Here is a 17884-nt window from a genome sequence, read left to right on the forward strand (position 1 = left end):
GTCACTTCAAGAACCATTGGGGCATTGCCGATGATCCTCTATGCTTCATCACCCGTGTAGCCGTCTACCTCTATCAGAACAAAAGTGTAAGAATGCCTTGATTTTCCCCTTTCATTTGTTTATGCCAGCGATCCTCCTCTGACGCTTCATCACCCGCGTGGCCGTCTACCTCTACCAGAACAGAATTGTAAGAATGCATTGATTTTCCCCTTTCATTTGTTTATGCAACTCCCATTCCTCCTCTGTTTCCTCTGTTTTCCCGTTGTTGAGACGGCCGGCAACAAAAGCATTGATCATGGCCTCGCCATCGGAGTTCGCGATGTGGGGGCGTGTTCATTGTCGGCTGCATCATTTGGTGCTGCCGCCGCCACTAGGCCAAGGCCAACGTCATCGTCGAGCCCGAAAACCCAACTCCGGTCGCCGCCCCAGACGAAATCATCATCATCATTCTGCTATTCATAGTGACAACTTCTTCATGTACTACCAATGTGGTCCTTATTATACGTATATATTGTGAGAAAATTATGTTATTCGTAGTGAGAACTTCTTCATGCACTATCAATCTGGTCCTTCAAAAAAACAATGTACTAGTTTTCTCCACGTCCAAAGAAAAAGAAAAAGAAAAAAGAAAAAAGAAAAAAGAAACGGGGCGTTGCGAGAATCGAACTCGCGACCTCTCGCACCCAAAGCGAGAATCATACCACTAGACCAAACGCCCAACTCGATGTTGAATACCGTTAATCCCTTTACTAATCCTTGGTAATACTACTCTCTTCTTATACAGCGAGGTAGGCAAAGTTGGATCGACCCATCCTTCCTTCCTTCCAGAACCTTCCCTCCCCCCTCCTTTTGAGATCCCCCATGCCGGCGGCGACGGCGACGGCGACGGCGATATCGCCCTCTCCGGGGGCCTCCACCGCCCGACGCCAAACAAACACCCTCCACCGCGCTGCGTTCTCCCCCTCTTGCTTCAACCCCCCGCAGCCGAGGCGGCCGCCGACCGGAGGCGCCGTCGCCGCCTCCGCCCCCGCCGGACGCCGCGTCGCCTGCTGCAAGGCCGCCGGCCCCTCCGCCGCCGACCACGGTACGTGAGACGCAAAATCACGCTTTGATTATCAAGTCCCAGCTAAGAATTCCTTGCGTGCCGCCTGCCGAATCATTTTCAGCATGGGATCAGTGATACCAGTAGATAGGAATAGGAATAGCTTACTGCCGAATTGACCAGCTGCGCACAAGCTTGTGCTTGCGCTTGCTTGTGTTCATCTTGTTCCGCGACTTCTCGTGAGCAACGCTGGAATTTCACCCCTGTAATAAGCCTGAAACAAGCCATACATCTGTGCAGGTGTGTTTCTTGTACTATATCTGTTCAGCCAGCAGTTAGCAGCCACATCTCGCCTATCAACAAAATAGCCAAATTAACGGGGCAAACTCGTGTGCGGTCAGCGATCGAGTTTCATGCCACCCTGTTCCTATAGATAGTCTGCACAAGGTCTTGGCTTTTTGGGTTAATACATTGCTGCTCTAGTACATTTTATTGGTACTGCATTTCACTGCATTTTGTATCGGAACAAGGTCTCAGTTCTGGAGCTATTGCGACTGGAGTACTAGTATGTTACAGATAAGAAGCTCACGTTTCTATCCTCTGCTTCTAGTGTCACAGTGAACTAGTAGTAAGTTTTTCACAGGGTAGTGTGCTGGTGAACTATGTGATGCGGCATGCTTACTCTTAATCCAATCCTAGTGCAACAGAAGGCTGTAGAAGGCATTACCTATTGCCCAGCTGGTGTTGGTTCAATTCTTCACTGCATCCCGATCCTATCTACACAAGGTCTCAGCTTTCGGGTCACATTGTTGCGCTGGTGCATTTTAGTGGTAGTGCACTTCACTGCATTATCTGTAAGCAAGGCCTCAGTTTTGGAGTTGTATTGCAACTGCGGCAGTATGTCAGAGATGTAAAGCTCATGTTACTGTCCTCTGCTTGTAGTGTCACAGTGAACTAGCAAGTTTTCACACTATAATTAACTAGTAACTTCTGCTTCTCGTGTAAACATACTAATCCTAGTGCAACAGAAACCTGCGGCAGGCCTTAGCTATTGTCGCTTATCTTTGGTCGCTAGCTCCCAATCGATGGCATATGCATATCTAGAATACAGAATTCTTGATTTGCAGATGGTTAACTGCATCATGCACAAAATAGTGTACCTGCATGATTGCCCAGTTGGAGTGTTGATTGAATTTTTCTTATATGAAACAAGAAACAAACAATCAGGTTCTCTATATTGATCTTGAGTGCCTGTTTGCACTTGCAGTGGGCGATGTGGAGGAGCAGACATGGGACGAGGTCGTCCTGGGGTGCGAGACAGTGGTGCTGGTCGCGTTCTGGGCGCCATGGTGCGGCCCCTGCCGCCTGATGCACCCCATCATCGCAGACCTGGCAAAAGCCTACGCTGGCAGGCTGAGATGTCTGAGGGTGAACACGGATGAGAACCAGGAGGTGGCCTCGAGGTATGGCATCAGGAGCATCCCCACCATCCTCATCTTCAAGGACGGTGAGAGGAAGGAGACGATCATCGGCGCCATCGCAGACACTGCATTGGCCGCCACGGTCGACAGGTTCTTGTGAGCCTACAGTAGCATGCTGTAACATAGTACATGCTGATTCGAGTGAAAAGATTTTGCAGCGAGCCTGGCATTCTAGCTCTGCTTCCATGATATTTTTGTGAAATCAGACTGAGTTTGTGTGCACGCCGGAATAATTTGCTGTCATTGCTTCTGATTTGATGATCATCAAGCCTTCAAGAGGATGACCAGTTTTAATGGCTGACTACTGTTGGTTGGGCCATATGTATGTTGCTTTCTTGTATATCTGATGGTGACATTTTTCTCGACGATATCTAATGGTGACTGTATCTAGTGCTGCAAGTCAAATCATATGTAATGGGCAATTCTAATTCTTTGCTCTTCAATGCTCGAGGGCCTCTTTGATTTAAAGTTTCCTTTTTGCATACAAATCTTTCATAAGAACATTGAACTGCATCATATGAAATTTTCTACATAATTAATTCAACCATTGAGAATTAATTATTGTCATCATCCACTTTTTCTATTCTTATGTTTTCATAATCTGCCAATCAAAGACACCCCAAAGTTTTGTTGCTCCAGCTGTAGGGATTAGATCTGCTACTTGCATTTGTGTTGCTTACATGTGAGCTAAGGGGGAGTGACCAAATGACTTCCCGGGGCAAGAGTAGATTCCTAAGTGGTGCTTATGTTGAAAATTTATAGAAAATTTGCAATATGAATGTTCTATGTGCTTCTCGGATTTCCATATAGAAAGAAAACATTTTTGTGCTCGAGAGTTTACATGTTCTCCTCCCGAATCCTGTGATTTACGATTATTATTGTTTTGTTCCGGTGCACCTCTCAATTTCCTTGTGCCTTGGCTTTGACATATGTTCTGAATCACACAATTCATAAAAGTTTGGAGATATCCGGAGGAAGCTCAGGAAAGTGCGTCGTGAGTTCGAGCAGGAGAAGGCTAATTCTCTGTATCGGGGGTCATCCAGGAAGAAAAATGGATTTTGCTAGACAGCTTAATGATCCCCTGCTTAAAGAGGAGATTATTGTTAAACATACATGGCGCATACGTGACAGAAGAGGATCTTCAGAGATAGTTCAGGAGATAGTTTAACTAGGATATGACATCTATTCGGTTGTAACCAAGTCTATCTCTTGCTTTTCTTTCTCCTCAAGTTGTATCCCGATTCTCTCTTACCTTCTCAACCAACTCATGTATGCGTCTCAGGGTTATTGCGCCCCTGCTATATAACACGTAGCACGTCGCCCAAGATAGGGTAAGACGTTTCCGCCATCGCACATGGTAATCAGAGCCTTCCTCTTCCAATCTAGCCTCCCGATTGCATCTAGTGCATAGACATATCTTCATCCTCCGGCGCAGCTCAACCTAGCCTCAATGGCCAGGTCACCGAGAAGCTCAACCGCACGAATTACGTGTTGTGGCGCACGCAGGTCACACCCCACCTGCGGGGCGCCGGTGTCTTCGGCTACGTCGACGGCACCGCGCTGGAGCCGGCCCGACTCCACGTCACCAAGGACAAGGACGGCAAGGAGTCCTCTGAGCCCAACCCTCTCCACCCACTTTGGGTCCGGAAGGATCAACAAGTGCTTGGCTATCTGCTGAGTACTCTGTCCAAGGAGGTGCTGGTCGCGGTCACCGCGATCACCACGGCGCGCGACCTCTGGGTGGCCTTGGCGGGCATGTTCTCGTCCCAGTACCTCAGCCGCGTCAACAACATCAGGACTGCGCTCATCAATGTGCAGAAGGGCAACCAATCGGTCGCCTCCTACTTCGCCTCCCTGCGCGGCCTCGCCGATGAACTCGCCGCCGCCGGAAAACCCATCCAGGATGACGAGTTGATCTCGTACATCCTCCACAGCCTCGACGTCGACTACCAGCCACTCGTCTCCGCCCTCGACGCCCGCGTCACGCCCGCACCCTCGACGAGCTCTTTGCCATGATGAGTAACTTCGATCAGCGCATGGCGCAGTTCCACGGCTCCTCCGGCGGCTTCAAGTCTTCGGCCAATGCCGCGTCTCGCGGTCGTGGTGGCGGCTCTCGCTCGCGTGGATCTCCCCGCAACAAGGGGCGGTCAGGAGGAAATAGCAACGCTGGCGGCTCCTCCAACTCTCGCAACGGCCGCTCCATCAGCTCCAAGCCTCGCCGCGGCGGCGGCTCCAGCCGGTCCCGTCCTGATGCGCCCCGCTACCAGATCTGTGGCAAGCTTGGGCACACAGCCAAGGACTGCTGGTACCGCTACGATGAAGATGAGGACTCCTCCCAAGACAAGGACAAGGTTGATGCCGCTGCGGACGGCTCCTACGGCATTGACACGAACTGGTACGTTGATAGTGGGGCTACCAACCACATCACCAACGAGCTCGAGAAGGTCACCATGAAGGAAAAATACCGGGGCGAGGATCACATCTACACTGCCAACGGCGAAGGTATGAGGATTAGTCATGTTGGTCACTCACTTTTTAGTACCCCTCGTCGTAAACTTCATCTAAAGAAAATTTTGCTAGTTCCTGGTGCCGACAAGAATCTTCTTTCTGTTCATAGAATTGCCATTGACAACCATGTCTTCCTTGAGTTTCATCCTCATTTTTTCTTGATCAAGGATCAGGCAACGAAGAAAGTGCTCTATCGAGGTAGATGCGTTCGAGGGCTCTACCCGTTGATTCCGGAGCATAGAAGATTCAATAAACAAGCCCATGGTGCTGCCAAACTCTCTTCAACACGGTGGCACGATAGATTAGGACATGCTGCTTTCTCTTTAGTTGAAAAACTGCTTAGGAAAAATAAGCTCCCGTTTGTTGGTGAGCGTGATCTTGAAACTATCTGTGATTCTTGTCAATGTGCGAAAAGTCATCAATTGCCTTATCCCATATCTACTAGTGTTTCTACCAAACCCTTGCAATTAATCTTCTCTGATGTGTGGGGCCCTGCCCCTAGTTCTGTTGGTAGACACACTTACTATGTGAGCTTCATAGATGACTACAGCAAATTTTCTTGGATTTATCTTCTCAAGAAAAGATCCGATGTTTTTCAAGTCTTTCAAAACTTTCAAGCTCTCATTAAACGAAAAATTGATAGTAAAATCATTGCTGTCCAGTCGGACTAGGGATGGGAATATGAAAAATTAAATTCCTTCTTCCAACACCTTGGCATATCACATCATGTGTCATGCCCTCACGTTCATCAACAGAACGGCTCTGCTGAACGCAAGCACCGACACATAGTTGAGGTTGGTTTAGCCCTCCTAGCTGGCGCATCTATGCCCCTCAAGTTCTGGGATGAGGCTTTCCTCACAGCAGTTCACATCATAAACATGCTTCCTAGTCGTGTCATTAACAATGAAACACCACTAGAATGACTCTGCCATGTCAAACCCGACTACAAATCTCTTCGTGTTTTTGGGTGTGCCTGTTGGCCCAATCTTCGCCCATACAACACTCGAAAGCTCATGTTTCGCTCAAAATAGTGTGTCTTCCTAGGCTATAACACCCAACATAAAGGTGTCAAGTGCCTCGACGTTGCCACTGGCCGTGTGTATATCTCACGTGACGTTATCTTTGATGAAACCAAATTTCCTTTTGCTGATCTTCACCCCAACGCCGGTGCTCTTCTTCGCCAGGAGATCCTTCTTTTGCCTCCTCATCTCTCCGGTGTTGATCAAGGGGGAAACAATGGTGATGATCAACCACTGACTAACCCTCTTACTGATGATATGCATGAGCCTTGTGGTGTTATAGGTGAAAATAGCGAGGCAAATGGCGAAATCAGGGAAGAAAATGATGAAGAAAATCCTCCACCAGCGCCATATTTCATGTGCCCGGAATCTGGAGACAAATCCCCCTCGGGATCCGTTCGCCTGCGCCTGCAGCGTATCAGATCCGCCTCGGGATCAGCGGCAGCAGACGCGTCAGGGGCGCCAGCAGTGCGCATGCCCGCCTCGAACCAGGCGCGCCCCACGCTCACGGGATGCGGCGCGTCGTCACCTCCGCACCAACCGTCATCCGCCACTTGTCAGCCCGCGGTTGGCGCGGGCAGTGCACGCTTCACCGACCAACCGGTGTGTTACAAGCGGCGCCACCCGGTCTGCCCGACCGGTGCGGGACCCGAAGCTGGCGCAGGATCCAGCGCTGAACCGCGCATGCATCCGACCGGCGTCAGACCCGAGGCCGATTCGCCATCATGTGGCAATGATGAACCTGCTGCTGCGGCGGGATCTTCTGCGGATTCTGCACACGGGCAGCCGCTGCCACTTGCCACAGAAAATCCAAGCGGGACAGAATCTTCTGCTGCTACACACAGATCGTCCTCGGGATTGGCTCATACAGAAACTCCTGTTCAAGCTGCGGGATCATCTGTGGCTGAAAATCTGGGCACTTCTCCTCGGCGTACACGACTACAAAAGGGAGTAATACAACCTGTTAATTACAAACGTGTAACAAAATATGGCATGGTTTGTTCTACAGGTGAACCAGGTGAACCTCATACTCTAGAAGAAGCACTTGGTGATGAGAAATGGAAGAAAGCGATGAATGAAGAGTACATAGCTCTAAAGAAAAATAAGACATGACACTTAGTTCCTCCACAGCAAGGTAAAAATTTAATTGATTGCAAGTGGGTATTCAGGATCAAGAGAAAGTCTGATGGAACTATTGACCGTTACAAAGCTAGACTCGTTGCAAAAGGATTTAAACAACGGTGTGGTATTGGCTATGAGGATACCTTTAGTCCAGTTGTTAAAGTTGCAACCATCCGTCTTGTTTTGTCTATTGTTGTTTCTAGGGGCTGGAGTCTCGGACAAATAGACATTCAGAACGCGTTTCTTCACGGTGTTCTGAAAGAGGAAGTGTACATGAAGCAACCTCCTGGGTTTGAAAGCACAAATTCCCCCTCTTATGTGTGCAAACTGGACAAGGCACTTTATGGATTGAAGCAAGCACCGAGAGCATGGTACTCTCGTCTCTGTCATAAAATGCAAGCACTTGGCTTTATTCCATCCAAATCTGACACTTCTTTATTCATTTACAACAAGTCCAACACATGCATATTTGTTTTGATATATGTTGATGATATCATTGTGACAAGCTCATCAAATGAAGCAATCACAGGACTGTTAAAAGATTTGAGTGCCGATTTTGCTCTAAAGGACCTTGGTGACTTGCACTATTTTCTTGGAATTGAGGTGAAGAAACATGCAAGTGGGCTTCATCTCTCTCAGGAAAAATATGCAGCTGATTTGGTAAAAAAGGCTGGTCTGCAAGGTTGTAAGCCAACACCTACTCCATTATCTAGCTCAGAAAAGCTGTCTCTCACAGAAGGTAATCTCTTGAGTCTAGAAGATAGCACAAAATACAGGAGCTTGGTAGGAGCACTTCAGTATCTCACTTTGACCAGACCTGATATATCTTTTTCTGTTAACAAAGTGTGCCAATTTCTTCATGCACCTACTAATGTCCATTTTACTGCTGCAAAACGCATAGTGAGATATGTCAAAGGAACTATGAACATTGGTCTAGATTTCAGCAAGTCATCTTCAAATCTTGTTAGTGCTTTTTCTGACTCAGATTGGGCAGGATGCCTGGATGACAGACGCTCCACTGGAGGTTTTGCAATCTTTTTTGGACCGAATTTAATATCATGGTGTGCTCAAAAACAGGCCACTGTTTCTAGATCCAGCACAGAGGCAGAGTATAAAGCACTGGCAAATGCTACAGCTGAGATTATATGGGTTCAGTCCATGCTGAAAGAACTGAGCATAAAGAACACACCAGCTCCATGTCTGTGGTGTGATAACCTCGGTGCAACTTATCTGTCTGCCAATCCAGTTTTTCATGCAAGGACAAAACATATTGAAATAGACATTCACTTTGTTCGTGAGAGGGTTGTTCAAAAACAACTTGATATTCGCTTTATCCACTCCAAAGATCAGCTTGCAGATGGATTTACAAAGGCTTTGCCTGTGAGAAGTTTTGAAAATTTTAAACATAATCTCAACTTGATGAAGTTGTGATTAAGGGGGGGTGTTAAACATACATGGCGCATACGTGATAGAAGAGGATCTTCAAAGATAGTTCAGGAGGTAGTTTAACTAGGATATGACATCTATTCGGTTGTAACCAAGTTTATCTCTTGCTTTTCTTTCTCCTCAAGTTGTATCCCGATTCTCTCTTATCTTCTCAACCAACTCATGTATGCGCCTCAGGGTTATTGCGCCCCTGCTATATAACACGTAGCACGTCGCCCAAGATAGGATAAGACGTTTCCGCCATCGCACAATTATGGCATACCAAAGATCAAGGGCGGATTGGCTACATGCCGGTGATCGCAACATCGTTTTTTTCCATGCACAAGCTAAAAGGAGAAAACATCAGAACAAGGTTTTGGTGCTGGAAAATGCAAATGGGGTGATTCTTGACACAAAGGATGAAGCCCGAGCCGAAGTGCAATTTTTTTTTTACATAAACTTGTATACGACTCAGGAGGAGGTTGTGATTGATGAGGTGTTGCACCACGTCCCACCTATGGTGCGTTATGAATGGGAGACTGATACGGCCTTTCTGTGAGGAGGAAGTCGAGCATGCATTATTTGCAATGGCACCAGGGACCCATGGCTTCAATGCGGGGTTTCACCAACACCATTGGTCTCTGATAAAGGCGGACGTAACACGTGCAGTGTTACATTTTCTGAATGGTGGCCATATGCCGGAGGCTATAAATAAAACGGTAATTGTGTTAATTCCCAAGGTTAAAAATCCGAGAAATATCACTCGGTACAGAACCATCTCTCTTTTGTAATGTGATATATAAACTTTACTCTAAAGTGTTGGCTAATAGGCTGAGATCCTTGATGAAGAGCAAAGCGCTTTTGTATCAGGTATACTTATAACAGATAATGTCATCACTGCTTATGAGTGCATCCATGCCATGAAGAGAAAGAAGAGTAAGCAGGGCTGGTGTGCTGTCAAACTTGACATAATGAAGGCGTATGATCGCGTGGAATGATCCTATCTTCAAGGAGTCATGCTTCAGCTGGGTTTTTCTGAAGATTGGGTCTCTCGTCATGATGTGTGTCAACTCGGTGACTCTCAAGTTAAGATGAATGGGGAACTCCTACCATCATTTCGCCCTTCTAGAGGTAATAAGGCAAGGTGACCCAATCTCCCCCTATCTCTTTCTGTTTTGTGGGGAAGGGTTATCGTCCCTTCTCAAGAATTATGATGGTGGATTGGTTGACAGATGCATTTGGCTAGGTTTGAAATCCCCATGGATTTCATATCCCTTTTTTTTTGCAGATAATTGTCTAGTTTTTATGAAAGCAGATACCAGAAGTGCACACTGACTGAATGATATTCTACAAGCATATAGTTTGGGCCCTGGTCAGTGTGTTAATAAGGCCAAGAGTTTTGTGTGTTTCAGCCCAAATTGTGGGGCGTCTATGAGGGCATGAGTCAGATACAACTTGCACATTCATAGAGAAGCTCTCGCAGAGAAGTACCTGAGACTACCAACGGCGAACGTTAGGATTACAGAGCATAATTGTATTCATTACTGCGAGTAGGCTAGATCCAGGGTGCAGCGATACTGTGAGAAATTGATGTCATGTGCGGCAAAATTGGTTCTTCTTAAGGCAGTGATCCAAGCCTTACCAGCCTATTCTATGAGTTATTTTAAGCTCACAAAAGGCTTATGCCAGAAAGTCACCACAGTTATGTCAAAGTTTTGGTGTGATGGATCACTTGATAAAAGGGGAATGCATTGACAGTCATGGGAGAAGATGCACATATCAAAGGCGAAGGGCGGGCTTGGCTTCTGAGACCTACAAATGTCCAATGATGTTATGCTTCCGAAACAGGCATGGTGCCTAATTGACAAGCCCAAGAGCTTGTGTGCCTGAGTCCTTAGGGGACGTTACTATCCTGATGGAGATTTCTTGCAGGCAGAATGCCTTGCCATCAACTCGGAAGGCCATGATTTACAGGCGGAGAGGTACTCAAGAAAGGCCTCATCCGAAGAGTCGGAGATGGTTTGACAACGGAAGTTTGGCATGATACTGGATTCAAAATGCTACTTTCTTTAAACCAGTTTGTAACATGGGAGATGCTCCAGTCCATTTGGTAGCCGACTTGAAGAGGACCCAGGTGAGTGGAACGAGGAGATGATTAGAAGGACTTTCATCGCTCCAGACGCCAATGCCATTCTGAGCGGTTGGTAATTTTTACAGTGCGCTCGGCGTACTGTATGCTCATGGAGTCGCGTAAGAGTTGAAGAGCTAGATTGGCAGTTCGACACAAGGGCAGGAGGTATGTGTTGAGATTTATCTAATCCATGTAATTAGGTATAATCTACGCTTGTAACGGATGTGCAGTTTCCGCACGCACCCCCTCCTCTTGGAACGGATGCTTCTGTTCGAGGTGTCCTTCCCAAACATCGCGCCTGTGCGAAGTGCCCCCTCAGGGGTATATATATGTAATCCATTGATCAATGAAAACACACTATTCATTCTTGCAATTCTCATTTAACAGTATGGAAGGCCCTTTCGCGTCTAGATGTACAACCGAAGATTCGCGTCTTTTGGTGGCCTACACTTCACGGCTTTCTGCCGACAGGAAATGGCCCAGATTGGAGTAGTATTTATTTATGACATTCTTTTTAGTAAAGGAACATATGTGCTGTTGATATCTTTTTATGGGTTCTTTGGGATTCACTCAGAACCAGCTCACCTTATAGAAGTTTTTCCTCAATGTTTAAGCTGGCTAAACTCAGTGGCCATAGTTTTTGTGTTTATTTTTCTCCCGTTGCAACACACTACATTTTTATGATGTTATATGAGCGATGAACGTACGGGAAATCCTTAAGGATCCAATCCTCTAAAACTCCTTTGAAAAACCAAAGAAGCCCTAAACAGATTGCATAGCACGGGCGGCAACTTCCATGGCCGGCACGGTGGAGGCAACAACCGGAGACCGGCAGACCGGGCACGTCCTGTGAGACCAGAGCCACTCGTCGATGCACCGGTCGTGGAAGAGGTGCGTGCACGCCGGCAGCTGCTTCACCCCCTCCTTGGGCCTGACCTCGGCGAGGCACACCGCGCACTGGTGGCCCTCTCCGCCGCCGCACCTCAGCTTCTCGTACTTGTACACGGGCAGGCCGGCGATCGCGGCACGGCCTAGCCTGATGGCCGGTTCCCGTGCAAGTGCGGTCATGGACTGACCCCCCTCTGGTTCTTGCAGGAGCTCGCGTTGCGACCTAGCGCCCGAGCGCACGCGCTCGCACAGCCCGACGACGAAGAGGAAGGCGAGCAGAACGCTGCCGATGCCGACATTGGTTCGCCAGGGGATGCCGGAGAGTTGCAGTACACCGCACGTCAAGGCCACCGGAGCAACGACGATGAACACGAGCTTGAGCGGCATGCCGGCCAGGCGGCGACCGAATCACGCCGGTTCCAATGCTATCGGTCTGTAGTTTGAGCTACGTCTATGGGCTCTCTGTATAGTTGGTTTGTTTCAGGTGTGTGCTGGTGTCTGGTCTGACTGGGGTTGTCTTTTCACGCGGCGTGTGTTGTCTGACTGCAAGAGCCCATCGATGTCGACAAGCTGGCCATCTTGGAGCTTACGTGCTCGTACTTTTGATCAGGCAAAATTACCGGAACATGCACATGTGTGTGTCATCATAGTGTGTATGTGTGTGTCATCCTGGTGGTCAGGAAAACCGCAAGAGACAATTTGCAGCGTACTGAATTATGTTTCGATGATCACAAGGAGGAGGATCTCTGCCGTTGTTATTCTGAAGGCAAGGCCATGCAATTTATAAATATCACCCATTGCTTTCAGTTAGATGGTCATGATCGCAAATCAACATATGGTTGGTGGTATTCCTAATCCACCAGGTTCATGTCCTAGACTCACTGGTCTTCGTGTTTTTCTGAATTTATTTCAGATCTTTCGGCGATGTGCGTTCAGTGTTAGGAGACATTTCCATCGACTACGAAGGCGTCTGTGGTGGAATCTCAAAATAATGTGCCGACTCAGTCTCTCGGAGGTGATCATATGGATAGGGTGTGCATGTGTGCCTTTATAGGGGTGAGTATATGTGTGTATGATTGAGCATCTGTGTTTGTACTGTGTTAAAAAAATCAATGATCAGGGTCTCTCATGTATGACAGTATCGCAAAGAAACAGTCAGATTTAGCAATTAGACATGTCAATATTTTGTTCAAAAACAGAGGGAGGAGAGGTCCATGGTAAGAAATAGGGGAGTAAGATTGGTGGAGACTGAGAGAAGGGTCGGTAAGCTTCAATCCCCAAAGAGTTATCTGGCGTATAGATGTCTTCACTGCACGAGCTTTGGCACCAGTGGCGGAGACAGGGGGTGCCAGCACGGGTCCTGGCCCCCCCTAACAACATGAATTTACTACTAAATTACTGATGAATAGTGATGAATTAATTTTTTTTACTGCTAAACATCTATTTTCCTATGGATTGGCCCTCCCCAACCTATTTCAGTGGCACTTGGCCCCCCTAATCCAAATTTTCTGCCTCCACCACGGTTTGGCACTTCGGACTGACCTAATGCAAACAAGATGTTGTAATCGCCTTGTTATTTATTCGGACAACCTTAAGGTCATTGAAATCATAAAGAATGATGGAAGATCTGGCAGGTTTTCATGATTGTTACCATGCTGCTTATGATTTTCCTCTTACTAGCTTCATACACTATAATTGGAAAGCGATCATGGCACAATTCTCTTTGTAGTAGTGCTTGGTTGGAGAGAGTATACGGTTTGGCTAAAAAGCAAATACGTATTAGTTTGCTTCATTTTAAAAAGAAAAGAAAAGAAAAGAAACCCCAAATCCTTGGTGGGTGGGTAGGTGGGGTCGCCCTCGCGGTGTTGCTTCTGTGGGCGACGAGGGGTGAGAGGCTGCCACCGCCGCTGTTGTAGCACTACGATGTGAATCGAAGGAGTGTAATGGAGGCCAGGTTACGACATACTAATATTAGTGTTTTTAGCATGGTGGTGCTCCTTCGCTTTCTTGTTCCCCAGGGCTAGTACAATATGCTTGATCATTTTAAATATCATAAGATATAATTCATTGATCAAGAAGGCCTTTGACATATTATCACTTTGGTAATACTATGTGGCGTGCTGTATTTTTATTCATAAAATAGAACAGTTTTTGAAAACGAATATAGTGACCACAATGCCATGTCACATGACCTCATACCAACAACAACAACAAAGAAATTACTACTAACAGCCAGGGTCTTGTTGTAAGGGAACATAATACGCCATACATTTTGAAGCAGATTTACTCCCTCCTTTTTAGATCACTAAAGTACTGATCTAAAATCTCGCAAAAAAAGTACCGATCTAAAAAGTCTTATATTTAGTGCTCTAAAAAGTCTTAGATTTAGTAAAAGTCTTATATTACTTTATAGGGGGAGTACTGGTGTTCAAAATTTATAGGAAAAATTGCAATATGAATGTTCTGTTTCACAGATTTCCATATAAAAAATACATTTTTGTGCCTGAGAGAAAAAAACGATTTTCTAAAGTAGCAAAATTTTGAGCACTAAATTTGTTGTTTTCACACAAGGCACTAAGCATATCATTCATTTTCATAAAATGTACATGTTCTCTTCCTGATCCTCTGGCATATGATTATTATTGTTTTGTTTAGGTGCACCTCTCAATTTCGTTGCTCCTTGGCTTTGGCATATATTCAGAATCACACAATTTACGTGCCAATTATAACAATCAAACAAACCGTCGGTCACTCTATCAACCAACTAATTCCTAACATTAGTGCAAAAGATTATGGGTGGATGGATGGCTTGACACATGCCCACTCAGAAGTCAGAACACCATATAGCAATTGTCTCGTGGTGGGGTGGGGGGTGGGGGGGGGGGGATGTCATGTTGACATCTCGATATTTGGTTCCTATATGTGGCGACTACTATGCATGGCATCGACATCAATGGCATAAATGCCATGATCAGGTATTAATAAGGTTGGGTGTTGGTGTCCCACTCAAATGTCGATTTCCTTGCGGGGCGGCAGTGCGCTCGCGGTGGTGCTCCCGTGGGCGAAAAGGGGTGAGAGGCTGCCACCGTCTCTATTCTACTGCTACGATATGAAATGAAGGATTGTGTAGCGGCGACAATAGGATGTAAACCAGGTCCCGTTTAAACCCACTAGTGATCTAACAGTTCAATAATTTGTTTTTCCGAAGAAAATGAACTATGGAGCTAGCTAAAGTTAACTAAGCGGCACTTGCGAACCCACTTATTATTTGCCATTTACATCCCTAGGTGGCAAGGTTACGGCATACTCCCTCCGGTTTTTTTACTCCGCATATTAGCTTTGGTCAAAGTCAAGCTTTGCAAACTTTGACGAAATTTATAGACAAAAATATTAACATATACAATAACAAAATAATACCATTAGATTCATTATTAAACATACTTTCGCATCATATAGATTTGTTATGGTAAATATTTATATTCTTTTTTATAAACTTGGTCAAACTTTACGAAGTTTGACTTTTGGCAACTCTATTATGCAGAGTAAATAAAAACGGAGGGAGTATATGAATGTTCTTTGACATGGTGGTGCTCCTTCGCTTTCTTCTTCACTGGGGTTAGTACCATATATATGCTTGATCATTTTAATAGTACATGATGTGTTTTTATTTGTCAAGAAAGTCTTTTGACATATTATCACTTTGGTAATATGTGCTATGCTATATTTTTGTTCATAAAATAGATAATTTGTGAAAACGATTCTAGTGACTAAATTCCAAGTCGCATGACCTCATACGTACCAACAAAGAAATTACTACTAGCAGTCAGGGTATTGCTGTAATACGGGAATAATAATACGCCATAAGTTTTTGAAATGAAGAGTATACGGTACAAAACAAATACAGTACAAATTTGCTTCTTTTTTTATAAAAAGAAAAGAAAAAAGGGAGGTAATTTTCCTCCAGTAGAAACGGAAGCCCAGAGAAACCCCAAATCCTCCGATCCACCACAATGGCGCCGCCGGCGCCGCCCAACAGCCCCGACGGCGACGCCCCGCCGGCCATGGAGTCCCAGGAGGCCCTCCCGGAACACGTCGTCGATGACATCTTCCTCCGCCTCCCCACGGCTGAGGACCTCGCCCGCGCATCCATGGCCAGCGCATCCTTCCGCCGCATCATCGCCGCCCGCTCCTTCCTCCGCCGCTTTCGCGCCCTCCACCGGCCGCCTCTCCTGGGCGTGCTCGCGTACGAGTCGTCCCAAAGGGCCAACCTCTCGGTCGCCTTCCTCCCGGCCCAGCCGCCCCACCCGGCCGCGGCGGCCGCCGCCCACACCCTCGCCAGGGCCGACTTCTCCTGCTCTTTCCTCCCCTCGCCGGAGCTCTGGATCAACTGTGACTTCCGCGACGGCCGCGCCCTCCTCTCCAAGCAGGGGGATTTCCTGGCCAACCTCGCCGTGTGCGACCCACTGCATCGGCGCTACGTCCTGCTACCTGCCCTCCCTGACGACCTGGCTGCCCTAACCAGGGAGCTAGATGTGATACATTGTCACCCCTTCCTTGCCCCTGCCGGCCAGGACAGGGGCGACAATGCCGACGCTCCGTCAGGCTTCAGGGTCATGTGCTTGCTCAGGTGCTCGAGCACGCTGGTCCTCTTCATCTTCTCTTCGTCGGGTGCCCGTGCAGGCCAATGGCGCACTGTTACATTTGGTGGTTGGGGCGCCTTGATGGCAGGACACGTCAGCGTGGATTTCTTCCTGGCCACTCTATCCACGCGGCGCCATTATGCTCATGGGTGCTTTTATTGGGAGATACCTTATACTCGCAAACTGCTCGTGTTCGACACGCGCACAGAGGAGTTCTCTTCTCTCAGCACTCCACGTGGCCATTATCAGATGGTCTTTGTGGAGGCAATGGAAGGAAGGCTCGGGATGTTTAGTCGCAGCATTGAAGATGATGGAAAACACCTCTTGTATGACATTTTGCAGGATAATGGGGATGGCACAAAGGAGTGGCGAAGGGAGGACGTAATCTCGGTGCCATATAAATATCACTATGACATCATCGGTGTTGCAGGGGGATGCTTACTTCTACATGGGAATGTAGACAACCCGGAGTCTCCTGAATTCCACTTCAGCTCTTATTCACTCGATCTGCAGACTATGAAGCTTAAGTGGTTTCGTGGGACTCAGTCCTTGTACTTCTCCCCGCACAGCCATCTGTATGATGGTTTCCCGCCATCCTTGTCTCCACCAACTATTTGAAGGGGTAAGCTTGCATCGAGTTTTTAATTGTATTGTTTGTTGCATACCATATATGGTTGGTATTGCAATATGATGCAAGTATTAGTTAATTTCATGGTACCATCTTCTCTTATTGTACTAATTTCTGCCCATTATAATCCTGTTGGTGCCTATCGGTGATATTATAATGCTTTTATTTCTATAGTGTATGCAATTGGAAGGATATGAAACTTAGGAAAGCAAGAAATACTTCTTTCTCATCTTATTGATATGCATGACGTCGTTATAAGACTGTCATATAAATAAAAGAAATCATCAGCAGGGTCATACTATCCATATTATAGTAAGCTGGAGACGCCAGATCCAGGAAGAGGATGTGGGCGGGAATTGGAACCGAGTGGAACCGAGAAGAGGCCGCTTCCAGGGATCTGCGCGCCTACACATATAGGGGTCCGCCGCAGCGCTGCATAGGGTGGCTGGCTTCCGCAAATATCGGAGGACCGGCACGCGGGCATCAGCAACACCGAAGCGAGAAGGGGAGGGGGGAGCCCGCGAGCGCTGTAAGACGGCCCCTCGGCGTGGATATTGCACGAGCTTTGCTTGGCCGCGCCCTTTGACGACACCAAGGAGTAGGAGGAGAGTGGGTGGCAGCGGGGTCAGGGAGGCGCTAGGGTTTTGCTAGTGCTGCTCGGATGGAGTTGCTTGGAAAGTTATGAAACTTAGGAAAGCAAGAAATACTTCTTTCTCATCTTATTAATATGCATGGTCATTATAAGACTTTCATATAAATAGAAGAAATCATCAAAGCAGTGTCGTACTATCCCTAGTATAGTAAGTTGGAGATGCCAGACCGAGGAAGAGGATGGGGATAGGCGTCGGATCCAAGTAGCACCGAGAAAGGGCCGCTTCCAGGGATCTGCTGCTCGCTTGGACATACAGGGTCCCGCTGCAGCGCTGCAAAGGGTGGTTGGCCCGCACAAATATTGGAGGGACTGCCGCCTTGGCCGGCACGCAAGCAGCAGCAAACACCG

General features: G+C 47.2%; 3 protein-coding genes and 1 non-coding gene across 4 annotated transcripts in view; 2 read left to right on the top strand and 2 right to left on the bottom strand.

The window, feature by feature from the left end:
* Positions 1 to 646: 646 nt before the first annotated feature.
* Positions 647 to 718, bottom strand: TRNAP-UGG. The gene has a single exon. It is a non-coding gene; the product is annotated as a tRNA-Pro (tRNA).
* A 110-nt stretch (positions 719 to 828) lies between these two features.
* On the top strand, positions 829 to 2951 carry LOC119332601 (thioredoxin 1-like). Its single transcript, XM_037605770.1, has 2 exons — positions 829 to 1084; positions 2310 to 2951. The coding sequence occupies exons 1-2, from the start codon at positions 862 to 864 to the stop codon at positions 2621 to 2623; spliced, it is 537 nt and encodes a 178-aa protein (XP_037461667.1). The 5' UTR covers positions 829 to 861; the 3' UTR covers positions 2624 to 2951.
* An 8539-nt stretch (positions 2952 to 11490) lies between these two features.
* Positions 11491 to 12003, bottom strand: LOC119328086 (RING-H2 finger protein ATL32-like). The gene has a single exon (XM_037601123.1). It carries the CDS (start codon positions 12001 to 12003, stop codon positions 11491 to 11493), a length of 513 nt encoding a protein of 170 aa, XP_037457020.1.
* A 3623-nt stretch (positions 12004 to 15626) lies between these two features.
* The window catches only part of LOC119334174, a 4473-nt gene continuing 2215 nt past the window's right edge, over positions 15627 to 17884 (top strand). The window contains exon 1 of the mRNA XM_037606789.1: positions 15627 to 16878. Coding sequence (XP_037462686.1) covers positions 15627 to 16874 — 1248 coding nt within the window. The 3' untranslated portion in view covers positions 16875 to 16878. The remainder of the gene's footprint in view (positions 16879 to 17884) is intronic.

Source organism: Triticum dicoccoides, chromosome 7A, assembly GCF_002162155.2.
Source record: "Triticum dicoccoides isolate Atlit2015 ecotype Zavitan chromosome 7A, WEW_v2.0, whole genome shotgun sequence".
Classification (NCBI taxonomy): domain Eukaryota; kingdom Viridiplantae; phylum Streptophyta; class Magnoliopsida; order Poales; family Poaceae; genus Triticum; species Triticum dicoccoides.

Bases quoted from the DNA above. Each gene is read 5' to 3' on its own strand.
- LOC119332601 (XM_037605770.1), top strand. From the start codon at position 862: ATGCCGGCGGCGACGGCGACGGCGACGGCGATATCGCCCTCTCCGGGG. The intron at 1,085-2,309 runs GTACGTGAGACG...TTGCACTTGCAG, and splicing joins CCCCTCCGCCGCCGACCACG to TGGGCGATGTGGAGGAGCAG.
- LOC119328086 (XM_037601123.1), bottom strand. From the start codon at position 12,003: ATGCCGCTCAAGCTCGTGTTCATCGTCGTTGCTCCGGTGGCCTTGACG.